Source organism: Dromaius novaehollandiae, chromosome 2, assembly GCF_036370855.1.
Source record: "Dromaius novaehollandiae isolate bDroNov1 chromosome 2, bDroNov1.hap1, whole genome shotgun sequence".
NCBI classification, from domain to species: Eukaryota; Metazoa; Chordata; class Aves; order Casuariiformes; family Dromaiidae; genus Dromaius; species Dromaius novaehollandiae.
In genome coordinates, this window is record NC_088099.1 from 110371854 (window position 1) to 110387597 (window position 15744).

The 15744-nt window shown below is 38.6% G+C and overlaps 1 protein-coding gene across 1 annotated transcript; it reads left to right on the forward strand.

Moving 5' to 3' along the window:
- Window positions 1–523: 523 nt before the first annotated feature.
- On the forward strand, window positions 524–15002 carry LOC112988304 (protein-glutamine gamma-glutamyltransferase 5-like). Its single transcript, XM_064507154.1, has 13 exons — window positions 524–629; window positions 3054–3233; window positions 3534–3776; window positions 4463–4581; window positions 5106–5234; window positions 5467–5644; window positions 6551–6683; window positions 7674–7777; window positions 7891–8133; window positions 9059–9385; window positions 10224–10381; window positions 10643–10776; window positions 11819–15002. Exons 1-13 carry the CDS (start codon window positions 623–625, stop codon window positions 13428–13430), a joined length of 3567 nt encoding a protein of 1188 aa, XP_064363224.1. The 5' UTR covers window positions 524–622; the 3' UTR covers window positions 13431–15002.
- Window positions 15003–15744: the final 742 nt, after the last annotated feature.

The window sequence follows — 15744 nt, forward strand, 5'->3', positions numbered from 1 at the left end:
TGACTTACCTTTGAGCAGGTAGTGCTACAGAGGCTTTCTGAAAACTGCGATTTCTGCTTGTTGCAGTAAAGATGTTCACTGATGGCCAGATTGAAACAGTCTAAATTCAGCTTAGGTCCCTGGGTCTAGTTTTCTTTATCATTTTCCTATAGGCTGTCAAAGATGTGTAGCCAGAAGGAAACAGTAGGTGGTGGGATTTATGGGAACTTTAAATGGCTGAAAATATTGACTTTCACTGAAAAGTGTGGTCTTAAAATTCATTCATCACGGTCTTAAAATATCTTTGAGACTTGCAGAGTTTTGGGATGTTAAGAGTGCTATGCTATAGGTGAGGTACCAAGAACTCTCCCTCCCTTCAGCCACAAGACTCTCCCTAATAATGCTGCAAGTTAAAATGAATCATTTATGAGCATCAGTAGACACATGGGTGGGGCCTCTTTGTAAACTGGCATTTTGTTGATGCAACATGTGTGACAGCCTTTTAGTTCTGAATATAAATGTTACTGAGAGGAAATGAGGTTGGTTGACAGAGGAGATCGGCCAGATCTTGCAGTGCATCTTGCTGAGAAGCAGGTAGCTCCGCCAGTAGTGTGCTCGAGATACTGGTGTATGTAGAAGAAAAATGGAAGGTGAGTGCTTTGAAACTTTATCACTTGAGTCAGGACTGAAAGCTGCAGTAGTAAACTAGTCAGCTGTAAGGGCATAAGAAAAAAATTGTATGCATCACCATGAGGATGTATCTTCATATAGATCGCCAAGCCTGGACATCATTATTTCTGTGCTTTAGATTTTCTTATTTATTAGTCAGAAAGATAAGAGTAACTTTTGAAAGAAACTTTTAAAAGAAAAGAAGAAGAGAGAGCTACAGAGAAGAAAGCCAGTTCTGAGAATGAGAAAAAACACAGGAAAGAATGTTTCTAGTACTGACTACAAAGTTTTAGTTTTCAATATTCCTATGTTAGAAGCAGTTATTTCATAATGGAAGTGTGAAGTAGTCTCTCTGGAATGAGGGCAAAATGGGTATTGATAAAAGAAAGCCCAGTGACTGGTATTGGAGGTTGGGTTTCTATCAATGAAAGAAAACGAATACGAGATACGAAACTGATTAGCTTTCAGTGTTTTCTGAGCTTCCTTTCCTTAAGAAAGCAATTGCTAGCTCTTTCATGATCCAGCTATGATAATTAGTGCTGATAACCAAGCTGTGGGCTGACTTTAGAAAACTACCCTGAGAAACGTGTAATATCTCAACTCCCTGTTGTTCCAGTTCAGCTGAATTAATGAGTTTGTGTAGCACTGTTGTCTTAGTTTATAAACTCCTCCAGAGGATGGGTGAAGATTTGTCAAGTTCTTTCAACATTCTTGAGCATAGGAACTCCTAGCCTGTGCTAGGAGTGGTCCTAATCCTTCTTACCAGGACACTTTGCATTATGGTTGACAACTGTCATTAAGACATGAGATTTTCAGTTCTACTTTCTTATCCTTTCCTGTTCAACAGGTATGATGCCTTCATCAGCAGTAATAATGATTCATGCATGCCCTACTTCTGGTTGTCATTGATTGTTGTGCATGTTTTTAACATGAGTAATGCCTACATCTGTGTTTTTCTCTACTGATCTCTACTAAAGAGCTGAATCACTTATTCATTAACAAATTAAAATGCCTAGATGAAAAAGAAAATGATTTAGATTTGAGAAAACAATCAGAAAAAGGGGTGTGTGGGGGTTGTTCCACTGCATCCCCACAGTTCATTTTGGTAATAATTCACTTTCAGGATGTGATCCTGGGAAACATCACTGGTTTGAGTGAGAAGTGCCCATGTCCCATGGGCTCTAGCTATGAATCTTCTTTTCTGTGGATTCACCCTAAGTTCTGGATGGGAAACATTACTTCTGCCACAGATCATCTTTCTACGCCCAAGTTAAAGCCAGTATAGTTAGAGAAATTGCACTGTTTGGTGGTTCTGCAGGCTTAGCAGGACCAAATGTAACCCTTCAAAATTAAAATAATGTGCAAGACTTTGTAGTTCCATGAGCCTGATTTCCAAAACTGCTGAGAATCTGCAGCTCCTATTATCTTCAATTAGAGTGAAGGACTTTTAAAAAGCATGAGTTGTATGTAAATAAGTAAAAATAAGTGTTGCCACCCATGCTCCTGGCACCAGGAGCATAATTAATCCTGTGAAATGGCTGATATCCAGGTAGGATGCCTGAGGGCATCATCCCAAATTTTTGTCAGGCTAATCACAGCTATTGGGATAGCTTGTCAGCATTTTAAAAAAATAAAAATTATAATTCATGAATATTTCCTCCTCCATCAAGTTCCTTAAAGATGTCTCAATTTGAGTAATAAAATGGGTGTCTCCAAACCTTTTATGATTTTTTGAAATGTAGATCTAGACACTTATTTACATGCACATACATATTTAACAGTATTTACATTTTTTGATATTTGTTCATATCCAATTTTTCTGTAATTCCCTTGAAGTGACTGCTGTTTAATCTTTCAAACCCATACATTTATTATCAAATCTTTTATTTTCTCAATTTGCTTTATTACTGTTTGATTATCTGTATAAACACCAACTCTCAATTGATAGCATGTGAAAAAATTTTGCTGTTTAGTTGTGGTTTAGAAGTAACTATATCTGTAGACAATGTGCTGTAATTTGGAGGCAATATTGCAGTACAGAGTTATTTTTTCAAATAGAGATACTAATATCATCCCTTGGCATTGGTTATATACAAAACAAGAAGGCACCATATAAAAGATGTGAAACTTGTAGCACAGCTTTATAAATCAAAGCATTATGCAAGTTTCCACATGCAAGCTAAGGAAGAGGTGGACTTCTAAGGATACTTTTATGGATGTATGTCTGATCTTATTATATAGTTTCTCAGTTTTGCTGAAGTTTAAACCAACTCTTGAATGAATTTTTCAAAATGATTATCTCTGTCTTTCATCTTTATCCCCTGCTTCACATAATCTTGTCCTTAGCCAATGATGTGGACTCAATTATCTGTTTTCTCCCCTGTGTTCATTTCTCCATTCTGCAGTCATTGAGCTGGGAGATATTAACCTGAACTGTCCTGCCAACTGCCAATGTCACAATACTCATTTCTTCGGACCTGATAGACAGATAATAAGGAGAGGCCAAGCCTTCAACTTTTATGTTCACTTCCAAAATCGGGACTGGGATGACTCTGTGGACCAGATCGTTTTCACTGTGGAGACAGGTAATCAATCCCAAACTCTGTGTAGTCTTTCCCACTCCTTTGCTGGTAAGTAATATTTCCCACAGTCTTCAATGCTAAATAGTGTCTCTCTATTCATCGTCCGTGTAAACAGGCTACCTTCCCCTAACTTGGGCATTGCTTCTGCCATGTGTAGTATTTTCATCCTGTTGCGAAAGCGACAAGTGAAAAAGGGAACCACCCTTGGGAGCTTTACATTGCAAATGGTTGCTAAGCAAATCACTTGTCTTTTACACATGCTTTCTTCAGCCTTATTGAAGTTGTACTTCTTTTCCTGCAAAGGCCTCAGACCCTGTGAGTCAAATGAGACGAAATGCACCTTCCCAATGGGCAGATGTCTAGATCAAACCTGCTGGAGTGCTGCTTACAAAACTCATCAGCCAAAATGCATCAATGTCAGCGTGTTTCCTCCCTCCAATGCCTGCATTGGCCGCTACATTTTCAATATACAAGTCACATCTTGCGGTAATACATATCAGCGGTGTCTTGGAGATTTTTATGTCCTTTTTAACCCCTGGTGTGCAGGTAAGAACTCTAGTGATGTTCAGGTGGTTTTAAGAAAAATGCTAGTGATGAGTAAAAATGTTGAAGAATATATTATTTGGGCTGTAAGTAGGTGATCATAAAAATCATGAGAAACAGAGGGATTTGACCTTTCTTTTTTTCTTTTTTTCTTCCTTCTGTGATTCCAAGAGTGATTCAATCAAGTGTTTTAATTTGGCTTTTTAGTGATGGTAGTGACATAGGGTTTTTTTTCTTCCTTTTCCCCCCCCCCACTTTTAGAATGGCTTTCTTTTGAGTGAGTGATATCACCATGAAATGATGTAGTACAAATATGAATGTAATTCTGTAGATTTGGTTCTGGTCTTAATTGCAAACATGGAGTCTGTAGGACCCTTGTCAAAGTCTTTACATGGCAAATGTTCACGTGTTGTATACTTTGGGTTTGACCCAAAACTTGTTTAGTGTGAAGAAAAATCGAAACCTCTGTAATTCAGATGTGCTATAGCTGTGAGAGACTTAATAAAGGCAGTATTCAGCTGCAAGTAGAAATTAATTATCCATGAATGTTTAGAGAACCATCACCCTTACACATGTTTAAGAGTATATGTTTAAAAAAATAGGAAAAGAAAGATAGGGTGAGAAAGATAGAAGACAGAAGTGCTGGAAATATACATATGGTCTGACTGATAGCTTTGCTTCTTTTCCAGATGACCCCGTATATATGGACAATCAAGCCCACAGGGAAGAATATGTTCTAAATGAACATGGGATACTGTACGAAGGGGTTCACAAGCATATTACCTCTAGACCATGGCACTTTGGACAGGTATAGTTTGAAGATTTCTTCAGAAGTAGTCATCCTATTTTGTAAATAAATGAAGTTATAGTAACATAAGTTTACTACATATTTTTCAGAAATTTATCCTGTAATATGAAGCGTAAAGGCTCTATTAGGCCTAGTTCAGGCTATGTGTGCACAGAAAGAAATCATTCAAACTCTCATAATAGCACAAACAACTGGAAGGTAGTTTTCTGTAGCAGAGTTGGGGAAACTGCAGAGTATTCTTGGAAAAGTGAAGCATATTGTGCTTCTGAAGGAAAATGATCTCATTGGTGAAACGTAAGAAAAAAATAACCTGTTTTTTAAAGAGATCCTGTTTTGTCTGCGTTCAAGCAGACAGACAAAACCAAGCAGACCATTAGCAATTGGGATTATATTAAAAAAAAAAAAAAGTAAGAAGAAGGGGGAGAGCTGCACAGACATGAAAAAGACTACACTATTGACAAGAGAGAGACTTTATCAATTTCAGAATAACATGATGCCCGCGTTAACTTTTTTTTCCACCTTAGTTTGAAGATGGGATTCTGGATATCTGCTTGAAGGTTCTAGACATGGGTGCAAGTTACCATCACGGCTCTGATCAAGACCGTTGCTGGCGCAATGATCCTGTGCACATCAGCATGGTGGTGAACCACATGGTAGGACCTAATAGTGTGTGACCTCTGAATAGATGGGTCATGCTGCATTACATTTACAGGAATAAATTGCACTGCAATCTAAAACAATATGAGTAGCAGGATAAAACTTCTCTGTGCTCAGATTCACAGGAAAATATAATTCATCATGCAAATTTCTGACGGTGTTGTGGTATGCTTAAGATGTGGATATGGTCAGGTGTTTTGAAAGGTTGTTTTTCTTTTCTCTTTCTAGATAAGTAGCCATAACACTAACAGTATCATGAAGATTCCAGAAAACAATGATTACCTGAAAGGAACTAAGCCATTTTCCTGGAATGGAAGTGTCCCTATTCTTCAGCAATGGTACAATGGCAGATGTAGACCAGTCAGATATGGATACTGTGGGTCTCTTGCTGCAGTAATGTGCACCGGTATGATACTTCCATCTGTGCTCATGCAGTTATCCTAAAGGGAAGAAAGAAAACCAAGATCAAAAACCTTTTCCCCTAAAAAGTACTGCAAGTGTATTATTCATAAACATTTTGCTACAAAAGAATTGGAATGTTTTGCCTTGTTACAGTATTACATGTCTGCCTAGCATAGTGTTTATCAACCTATTCCTTTCCTACATGAAATGAAAAGCAAGAAAAAAACCAGTACTGCCTTCTCTCTGACCCTCATACCATGTAGTTTTCAATACCATAGCTTTTTTAAAAAAGCAGGGCAAGCACAGCAAAACGGAGGCAGAATTTTATGCTTTGAGTGAGGTTTGGGGGATGAGTAGAAATACCAAGTTATGAACAGGAACAAGATATCTAGTATTGTTTCCTCCAAAACATAACAGCAGCAAGCTGCTGTCTTCTTTTACTGGAAGAGAGGAGATAATAGTGAACTAAGCTATGTAGACAAAAAATTTGAATGACAAAGTTATACCGTTTATTGATCCTGCTTCTGCATTGAAGAAAATTAAACTGATACTCTATAGATGAATCTATACACACTACACTGTTTACAAAAAATTGAGTAGAGATTTTTGACTATTGTTTTATTAATTCAGGATCAGGATCATTATTTCTGAACCTACAAATGATCTGTTTTTGTAAGTTGGAAGAATAAGAAGCCATTCCTTTCTGATACGTTCTTTCCATGTTACATTTCAATTACTCAAAAGAAGTCTCAAAGAAAGAGTCATTGCATCCCAAATATTGCCTTCCTATCCATATTTTGTGTTTAATTATTGAAAATTAGAATATATGAGAATTATTTATAAAATAAGTAAAAGGCTTGTTTGATTGATTCATTTCTGTAACAACTCATGAATATTTTTTTCCTTACAGTGATGAGGTGCTTGGGCATTCCAAGCCGTGTTGTCACGACCTTCTGTTTTCCATGCTCAATTGAGAACCCCCTAGGAATAAATGAGATTTTTGACTGTACTGGAAAAAACCTGTGTGGTAAAGACAAGCTATGGTAAATAAAAAATAAATAATAAGGTCTTCTGGTTTTGCCAAAAACAATGAATGATAGAAAGGCTAGCATAAATGTGACCGTTCAGTCTATCTGCTTCTTTGGTGCAGCAAGGCTGCTTAGTTTCCTAATAATGCTTTTTAAAAAAGTATAATTACTTAAGAGGCATTCTGCTCAGTCTACATTTCCTAAAAAATTCAACAGACTCCTGAGAATTGATGCTGCCTGCTTATCCTTCTCAGATGAAACAATAGGGTCATCCATCTTAAAGTAGCTCCAAAAATATTAAGGTCATAAAATACAAGGAAAAATTTATCACAGATTACGATCGTTATCCTCAGTCATAATTACTTGGTTGATAATTATGTGGTCTTTCTGATTTTCCCTATCATGGATTGCTTCATTCCTAGCTAACTTCCAATTCATGTTCACATTCATTTGACATCATCACTCATCATAGAAGAATTTCTTGTTTTCATGCATTGCTGGTATGTTCATAGTTTCACTGCACCAGAATTTTGCTGTATCCAAATTTCATCTTTGAGAGTTTTTAGTGAATTTTGCAATCTTTCACATTTCAGAAAAATGAGGAATCCTATTTTATCAGAAAACACTAAAAAACTTGTTCTTTGTTAAGCCAATAAAAAGACAACTAAGAAAATATGTGATTTCTCTCTAAAGAACCAGGAGAGAAATGCTAGGAAAGGAAAAAGCTATTTAACCAAAAATGGCGTGTTGGCATGTTACCAACTGAAAAAGTTAGGCTCAAAGGAGACTGTCCAACAGTCAGGTATGTAGGCTCCTGGAACACACTTGCAGAATGAATGATATATAACAAAACAAACAACCCCTGTCCCTAAACTCTTTTACCGCTATTAAGACAGAGACTGTTCGTTTTATGAAAAGGTTGTCTCTGATATGGTTTTGCTCCATAGGAAGGCACTGAACTTGACTCAAGAGATGTCTTTAATGTTACTTTCCTCCATCCTACAGGCAATACCACTGCTGGAATGAGTCTTGGATGGCCCGCAGAGACCTAAATCAATGCTCTGGTGATTGGCAGTGTCTGGATCCAACACCCTTGGAAACAGGCAGAGGTAACTAAGATTTTTTTCTGCATCTGTAATTGTTTTCCTAAGCTTTTTTTGCTCAGTTTCTGTAATTCTTAGGTTATGTCCTATCATAACATTTTTATTTCCATCTAACTTAGGTTCGACTTGCAGTGGTCCTACATGGGTTCGAAGCATCAGAGAAGGGGAACTGGATTTGGACTATGATGGCCATCACTTGTTTTCTCGGCTAAATTCAAACTATGTTGGCTGGCTTTCCCAAAGCAATGACAAAAAATCAAAGCTCTTCTGTGACACTTGGCCATGCGGACAACATCTGAGCACTAAAAGTGTTGGCAGTGACCTGTGTGAAGATATCACTGGGACTTACAAGTATGAGCTAGGTATGATGAAAAGCCATTAAATGGGTTAAGGGAAATGTGAAATGCTAATCTTATAAAATTATCAACAAATGTAATCTATCCTGTGTTAACATGAGTAGAACAATCATCTAAAGGTGCCTTTTTATGAGGAAGGGGAATATGTTTTTGAGTTCAAACAAGAACTTGATGCTTAACCCTTCCAAGCATATTTAGATGAATCAAACAAAATAAACAGCCTAGCTATTACTTCCATTTACTACCCCTATTCCTACGTACACATTTTGGTCTCCCCTGTGTACTAATTAAAATATTAGGAAGTTTTTAGATTACCTAAAAATCTTAATTTATTTTAAACACAGGATTAACTCTTCCCCATTGCTTCTTGTACCAGGCCTGTCAGGAAATACACTCACATACTAAATTCTTGTGTTACTAGGATATTCTGCTGTTATTATTTCTGGACCACCAATTATTGGTTTTCATCTTTCTGCAGTAGGGAGGAGTTTAACCAGTAAAATTGCCTAGAGGAGTGTAGAGTGGATTAGAGCTGTGAAAGTGCAAGTTCTTTTTTTTCTGAAAAAACAACAAAAAAATGAGTATCTTAATGTGAATGGTGTGTTTTGCCTTCTGAGAGACATGATAGCATTTCTTATTCACTCTAACCCTTATATTTTGAGTTTTACACTAATTACACATTTTGAAATTTACATTTCCATTCTGAAATTTAACTAATGCAAATAAAATACATATTATGATCTTTTTTGAAATATTTATTTTCAATATTCTTATGCATTCAGACCGGCATGTCTTGTGGTTCTATTATCTGGGGGATTTGTTTTACATGAAGCCACTAGGTTAGTTTTCAGGAAGAAGGAGGAAGAAATTATCTTCACTATTTAGGCAGATGTGACTACTTGTGTTAATTATCTTACATCTTCCTCAACAGGTTCTCTGAAAAGCAAGGAGGCCTATTACAGGGCTTACAGAAGAATTCACCCAGGATACTGTAATGCTTCCAACTGTCATATAGATCGAGAACTATCATCTCTCCGTAACCCATTTGTGAGTGACTCTGGTGTTAACATGAGGCTAAAGATGGCTAACTGCCCTATGTACGGTGAAGATGTCCAACTGCACTGGCTGCTTGAAAATTTGTGTAATGAACCCAAAAATCTAAATTTTAATTTGTGTGCACAAATAATAACATACAACGGTTGCCCAATGGATCAATTTTGGAAAGACAAGGTGAATGTCACCTTGGGTCCAAGGGAAGGTAAGAAAGGTGGCTTTATCTAATGCATTTTGGTTCACATTTCAGGAGATGTCTTTTCTTTAGGACCAGGGTTAGTGGAAACCTCTTAATATTAGTGGGAAGTGAAACAAATATAATGTTCAATATTGACAGCTAAAGTCCCTTCAGGGTGGTCATTCAAAAATAAATAGGGTATCAATACTGCATGTGTACTAATAAGTCATCTGTAGCCTTTGCTTAATTTCTCAAGGTTTAGAGTTCGTGGTGATCATTTGAAAACTTTTTTCTGCTGAAATTTCCACTATGAATCCTATACTGAATACAAAGATTATAGCCAAAGACATAGCCTGTGTAAAACACTCGTTTTGACCACTAAGCTGATTATTTTCAGATATACAATATGATGTGAAGTGCAAATGTGTTTCACATCATGAACAATTATTTTCATGATTAATATAATTTTCTTGAAGAAAAAAAGAATCCCTTTACTTAAATCATATCAGTATTAAGAAGAAATTTCATACTCTATGTTCATATTCTGTTTTACCAAGCTTTAATTCAGCTAACTTTGGATTACTACTTTAAGAATCACAGTAAAATGAAAGCTTCACAAATTTAAATAAAAAAGAACTTTCTGCTAAATGTGTTGATGTAGTTATAGTCATTGAAAGGTGTGAAGCTGGCTGTTGGATGTAATAATGTATCATCCTAAGCTGGGAAATATCATGTCTGTTCTCAAAGAGGCTTTGATAACTTTGAGGGCCAGTGCATTGTAAGGGCAAGTTAAACCTTTAGGGGGAGGGAAGAGGGGAGATATTACCCCAAAACATCAGAATAATAATTACAATTTGTTTTACAGTGAAAAAAATTCCACTGTGTATATCATATAGTCAGTATGGACCTCATCTCTGTGATCACAACATTATGAAAGTAGTTGCTGTCTCAGATCCAGAGTGTGGAGACGTTTTGATGGTGAGCAGGGATATCGTGATCAACAGGCCACCTGTTATTGTGAAGGTAAAGAACTGTAAATGTAGACCTTATGATCTAAGAAACTGACTTGGGGACTCTTATTGCCCAGTGCCTAGCTGCAGTGCGGAAAATGTGTAACTCATTAATGAGATCAGCGTGATTTTAAATATACAGCAATTGACTTTGATATATAGATATCATCAAAGTGAGACATGAATATGAATAACCTCTATCTTTTCCTGTCATTTATTTACTTCAATGCTAACTGTGAGGATTGCAAACAAAAATTTTTTTTTTTTGGACTAGCTATTAAGCCAACCCAGGCTGAAAGTACCATGCACTGCAGAGATCTCCTTCTGTAATCCTCTCCAGGAAGATATGAAGAACTGCATAATGACTTTAGAAGGCTGCGGTTTATTCAAAGAACCAATGACCATTGAGTAAGTTCAATGACTGTTTAGATGGGGATAACATAATAAAATGGGGTTGATTAAAGGCTGTTAGGTCAGAGCAGGTTTTGAGGAAGATGACAGTTCTAGTATTTTTGGTGTTGAGAAGCCAAAGAGGACTTTGTGCCCCTCATTACTTTGAAACTTGCCTGAAAGTCTCACTTTACTGACAGAGTGAGACAGCTGACAACTGACAGAGCATTTACAGCTGGCAAGACATGCTGTTTCTTCATTTTTCTCAAGATATAATTTAAGTGTGTTTTCCAATTTCTGTCTGAAGGGAGATACACAGTTTCTTTCACAAGAAATTCTATCTGGGTCCCTCAACCCTTATAATCCTATTGAGTTTATAATAGAATTCCTCTAAATATTCATGAACGCATACATGAAAAATTAGAAAAAGACAGTGAGAAATAGCAATATACATTCTAAGCTCATGACATGTTAATCACAGGAAACTGCAAACTCTCAGGATGCAATAGCACCCTAGAGAAGATAGCTGGTCATTCATGTGCATTGTTATCCTTCATGACAAGGAGAACTGACAGAAGCTGGACTAGTTTTGAGGGGAAGCAATTAGGAGTTTTTCCTACTGAATGATAATGAGCTTGATGCCACAAAGCTCCCTGAGAAGACTTAGACCACTGAAAATGGGAAGCAGTAAATATATTTTTGAGTTAAGTATACTACATTTTTGAAGAATTTAAGAAACTGTTAATCCTAGAGAATATCTTCACAAAGTTTCTGAATACTAACAGTAAAGTAAAAAACTATACAGAATTGACTATAGGACAGTAGAATTTTCCATGGGTAGGAATAACATGTCCTTTTGCAGAAGGAAACTGTTATGTTTTTCACAATACTGATTTTTTTGGGGGGAGGAAGGCAAGAGCAACAAAGTTGTCATAATAAACTGTGTCTGAAAATGTCAAAGCAAATCAAACCTAATATGTATTCAAATTCTAGTGCTTCAGGACTATGAGCTATATAGAGCCTGTGGGACACCGTAATTCTTTTCTTTCTGTTCATTCAGTTTAGGAACGCTGGCTTCCAATCAACAGGCACGAACCGTTGTGGAGTTTACACCTTACAGGCTTGGTAAACACCGTCTCCTAGCCAACTTTGGATGCCACAGGTTTGCCTACTGCAAGGGGTGTGTCACCACTGAAGTGTGTAACCCTGTGGGCCAGAATGGCACGCTTCCCGTGAGCCAGAATGGATCGCTCCATGTTTGTGAGAATGGGTCCCTCCCAGCCAACAGCTCTGCCTCTGTCCCTGCGGGGAACCCTGGGTTGCAGTCGATGTGCGAATATGTATGTATCCCAGTGTGCAACCCCAGCTGCAACTCAGGGGGCCCGCCCGTGTACGACTTTGTGTACCTCCCTGCAGGCCATCCCTTATGCAACTCCATTTGCAACTCAGGCTTCAATCCAAATGTCAACCTTGGTTTTGATCCTGGGTCTGATCCTGGCTTCCGTGTTGTATGCGAAACCATGCCTCCCCCTACCTGTGTCCCAGTGCCTCCCACCATGTACGGCTCTATGCCTGTCCCAGCATCCAACCCTGTGTGCACCCCAATGCCTCATGTGATGTTTGAGTCAAGGCCTGGCTCCGCACACCAGCCTGGAGGGGGACCAATGTCTTATTCTGTGTCTGTCCCAGCAAATAACGCAGTGAGTGCCCTACTGAATCACTTTATGGCTGGCTCCAGCCCCAGCTCAGCATCCCATGCAGTCCCTACCCACGTGTCTGCTTCTCCATCCCACGCTGTGTGTCCTCCGATATCTCACTCTGTGCCACCACCAACAGCCCTTTCTGGACCTGCTGCCTCCCTCTCCCATGTCCGTGGCCCTGCACCCTCTCCGACATCTCAGCCTGCATGCAGCTCAATGGCCACCCCACCGTCCCAACACATGAATGGCTCGGTAGCCCACACCGTGTGCTCCTCAGGCCCTTGCCCAGGGGCTCCCCCAGTGCCCAATGTCGCACGCAGCTCTACGCCAGTGCTAAACCGGGGCAGTGTCTCTGTGTCCCATTCAGTGTGTGCCCCAGCCCCTCGTCCTGTGGGACTCCCCGCAGCCCACTCACTGTGCCCCCCGGCCTCCATCTCCGCGAGAGCTGCAGCAGCAGGCTCTCCGGCTTCGCACCTGGAGGATGTGTCGGCAGGCTGCTTCGTATGCCCCCCGACCTCGCGTCCTTTGGGAGCTGCAACAGCCCGGTCTGTGTGCACCCCGGCATCCCGCCCTGCGTCACGGGCCATGTGCGCCCCGGCATCGCGCTCACTGTGCGGCCTGCAGTGGGGTCCCTCGTGCAATACCATATCACACTCGGCCTTGCACTCCACCTGGGCTCCCACCTCTCGGTCAATATGGGGCACCATGCGGCGCTCTACCTATACCCCCCTGCCCCGCACCTCGTACAGCGCGCTCTCACGCCCTGGTTACAACACCTTGTCCCACTCCTCTTATAAGAACACCTTGTCTCGCTCTGTGTGTACCCCCCTGCCCCGCTCTACCTCTCCGTCAGCTTATGCCACCCTTCCTCGCTCGGGGTCCCACTCTTCGCACACCCCCCTGCCCCGCTTGGGGTCCCGCACAACATGGAACCCGGGTAAAAGCACTCTCACAGACTTTAAACGCAAATAGGTGTAATCAAGAGCAACCTGAGAAAAGCCAAAGCAAGTGAATTAAAGTCTATGTGCAGATGCTTTGAAAAAGGTTAGACGTAGGGTAATGGAGAGCAGCATGTGTAGTCCTGAGTATTTATCCACACATTTGAGATGTGCCAGAAAGCAGGCTATTATCCAGTGATTAAGAGATGCATTTGATATAAAACTTGTATGTCCTGAGATACAATATGGTGTTAGTGAGAAATGGACATGAGTGAGAAATGGACATGCTCCCTGCCGAGCTATAGTGACAATAGTTGCGCAGCGCAGGTAATTGGACTTACTTGCTCAGTCAAACTGTTTTTATAAATGATGTTCTTTCACTCTCTTTTCTCTTGATTTCTTGCAATGCATATATCTCAGATCTCCCTGGGCTACAGCACTCGTAGCAAATCTCTCTCTCTACATGAAATCTGCTGTCCTTAGGATTCTTCAAAGAAATGGTAGCAGACATTACATCCCTTACATCTTGCCTAACAGACATTGGGCCCCTGAGTACTGATATTGTTGTGGCTCAGGCCAGTTCTGCATTCACTCACATTTCCTTAATTATGCTATACTGAAAATTGTGGAGGTCACAGAGTAAGCTAAATCATTACAAATGAACTAAACTCTTTAATTAAAAAAAAAAAAAGTGTTTGCAATAAATTTGGTATTACTACTTCTGAGGTATCACAGTTCCAATATGTGGAATCTAAAGGTCCAATCAGAAAAGCTGCAAAACTCAGTGGATGTTTAATGCCAATTTATTGGCATTCACACCTGAATGTGTTTTTTGTATAGCACAAGCCAAGATTTTCTCTTATATATCGTATGCTTTTAGGTTCATGGGGAAAAAATCTAATTCCAGTTCTACTCCTTCATGATTCAATATAACTGGGAAACTTCTGTCACCATGCTTGAGTTAAAGGAGGAGGTATGATGGCATCCTTTCCTTCTACACCTCTGCCCCCAATAACTTCAACTGAACAATTAGGAAGGTGAATGAAAATGTGCCACAGCTTCTTCGCTTAATTAGTTCATTTCAATACTAATCTTGCACAATTTTTAGGAATACAAATCACATATTGATATAATGGAACAGTACCTGAGTTATACCTCCTCTGTGTTTGTTTCTTATAAGAGTTTTGGATTTGCTGACACACCTCCCACCATCTCCGTTATTTTCCTCTAGTGCTCTGTTATTTTTAGTAGAAATTGTTAGTGGGGTTTTGCGGTAAAGTAATTTTGTTAGTGCTGCAGAATCTTCAGGAATGTAGCAATAGTATTTCAGTAGTATCACTGTTTTCATATCTCTATGCATTGTGATGAGGTTGACTAATGTTCTGGGGAGACTGAAAAGGTGTGCTGTCAAACAGTATCTATGAATGTGCCAGCTATGTCTATTAAATAGTAAATCTCAGTATGGTAGAAGAAATCTTTGCTTGGATAATTAGTTGAGTGGTCATAATTAAGTTTTTTTTTTTTTTTTTGGTTTTAATAGTCTATATTAGGTATTTGCTAAGAATTTATTTGCCTGACTGACAATAAAAATAAGAGTTTAAAAACACTGTAATTCTCTCTGTTCTAAAACCATAGCAAGTCCCTTCTAAATAGAGCCTTGGAAAACTATAGAAATCCTTTGAAGATCACAATGATTCTAATACTAAAGAAATAATCTAGAGTGTGTTGTTATATACATTGCAGTAAGAATGCAACATACCATAACAAATACGAATACTGCAATTTATTTTTGTGCATGGAACTGAAATCTTTTTTTTGAGAGAGAGAAGAAAGTATCTATCATGTGATAATTCTTAGTTCTTATCCCTAACAGTCCATTAGACTTTTACTAATATTTTTTTCTGATAAGAAGTTGTGAAGATATAGCAGCAAGTTAACTGTTTCAAACTTCAAATGCATTAGGTTTGTGCCTCTTTTGACTCTTGCTGGTGACATACCATAAATGCAATATGCCTGAGTGAAATGTGATTTATTTTTATATATTCCATTACCTGCAAGAAAAATATTGAAATTTAGAACTCAAAGCATCAATTTCCTGCCAAGCATTAGTTATAGAGGTAATTTAAATTTGATATATTGTATCAAACTAGAAGATTAAATTAAGAGAAACATGATATTCATTTTACTTTTTGTTAAAGACAAACAAAACTTTTTGCAACATATCTTATGAAGTGTATAAAAATATTGAAATGAAATGTACTGATCAGGAAAAATGTGTAAAGTATTAAAAAATGAAAAAGACAATAGAGATTTCTGTTTGTTTTGTTATGTAGTAATTTTATGTCATC

Coding starts and splice junctions, on each gene's coding strand:
- LOC112988304 (XM_064507154.1), top strand. Junction 7,778..7,890: donor ACCCTTGGAAACAGGCAGAG/GTAACTAAGATT, acceptor CATCTAACTTAG/GTTCGACTTGCAGTGGTCCT. Junction 10,777..11,818: donor AAAGAACCAATGACCATTGA/GTAAGTTCAATG, acceptor CTGTTCATTCAG/TTTAGGAACGCTGGCTTCCA.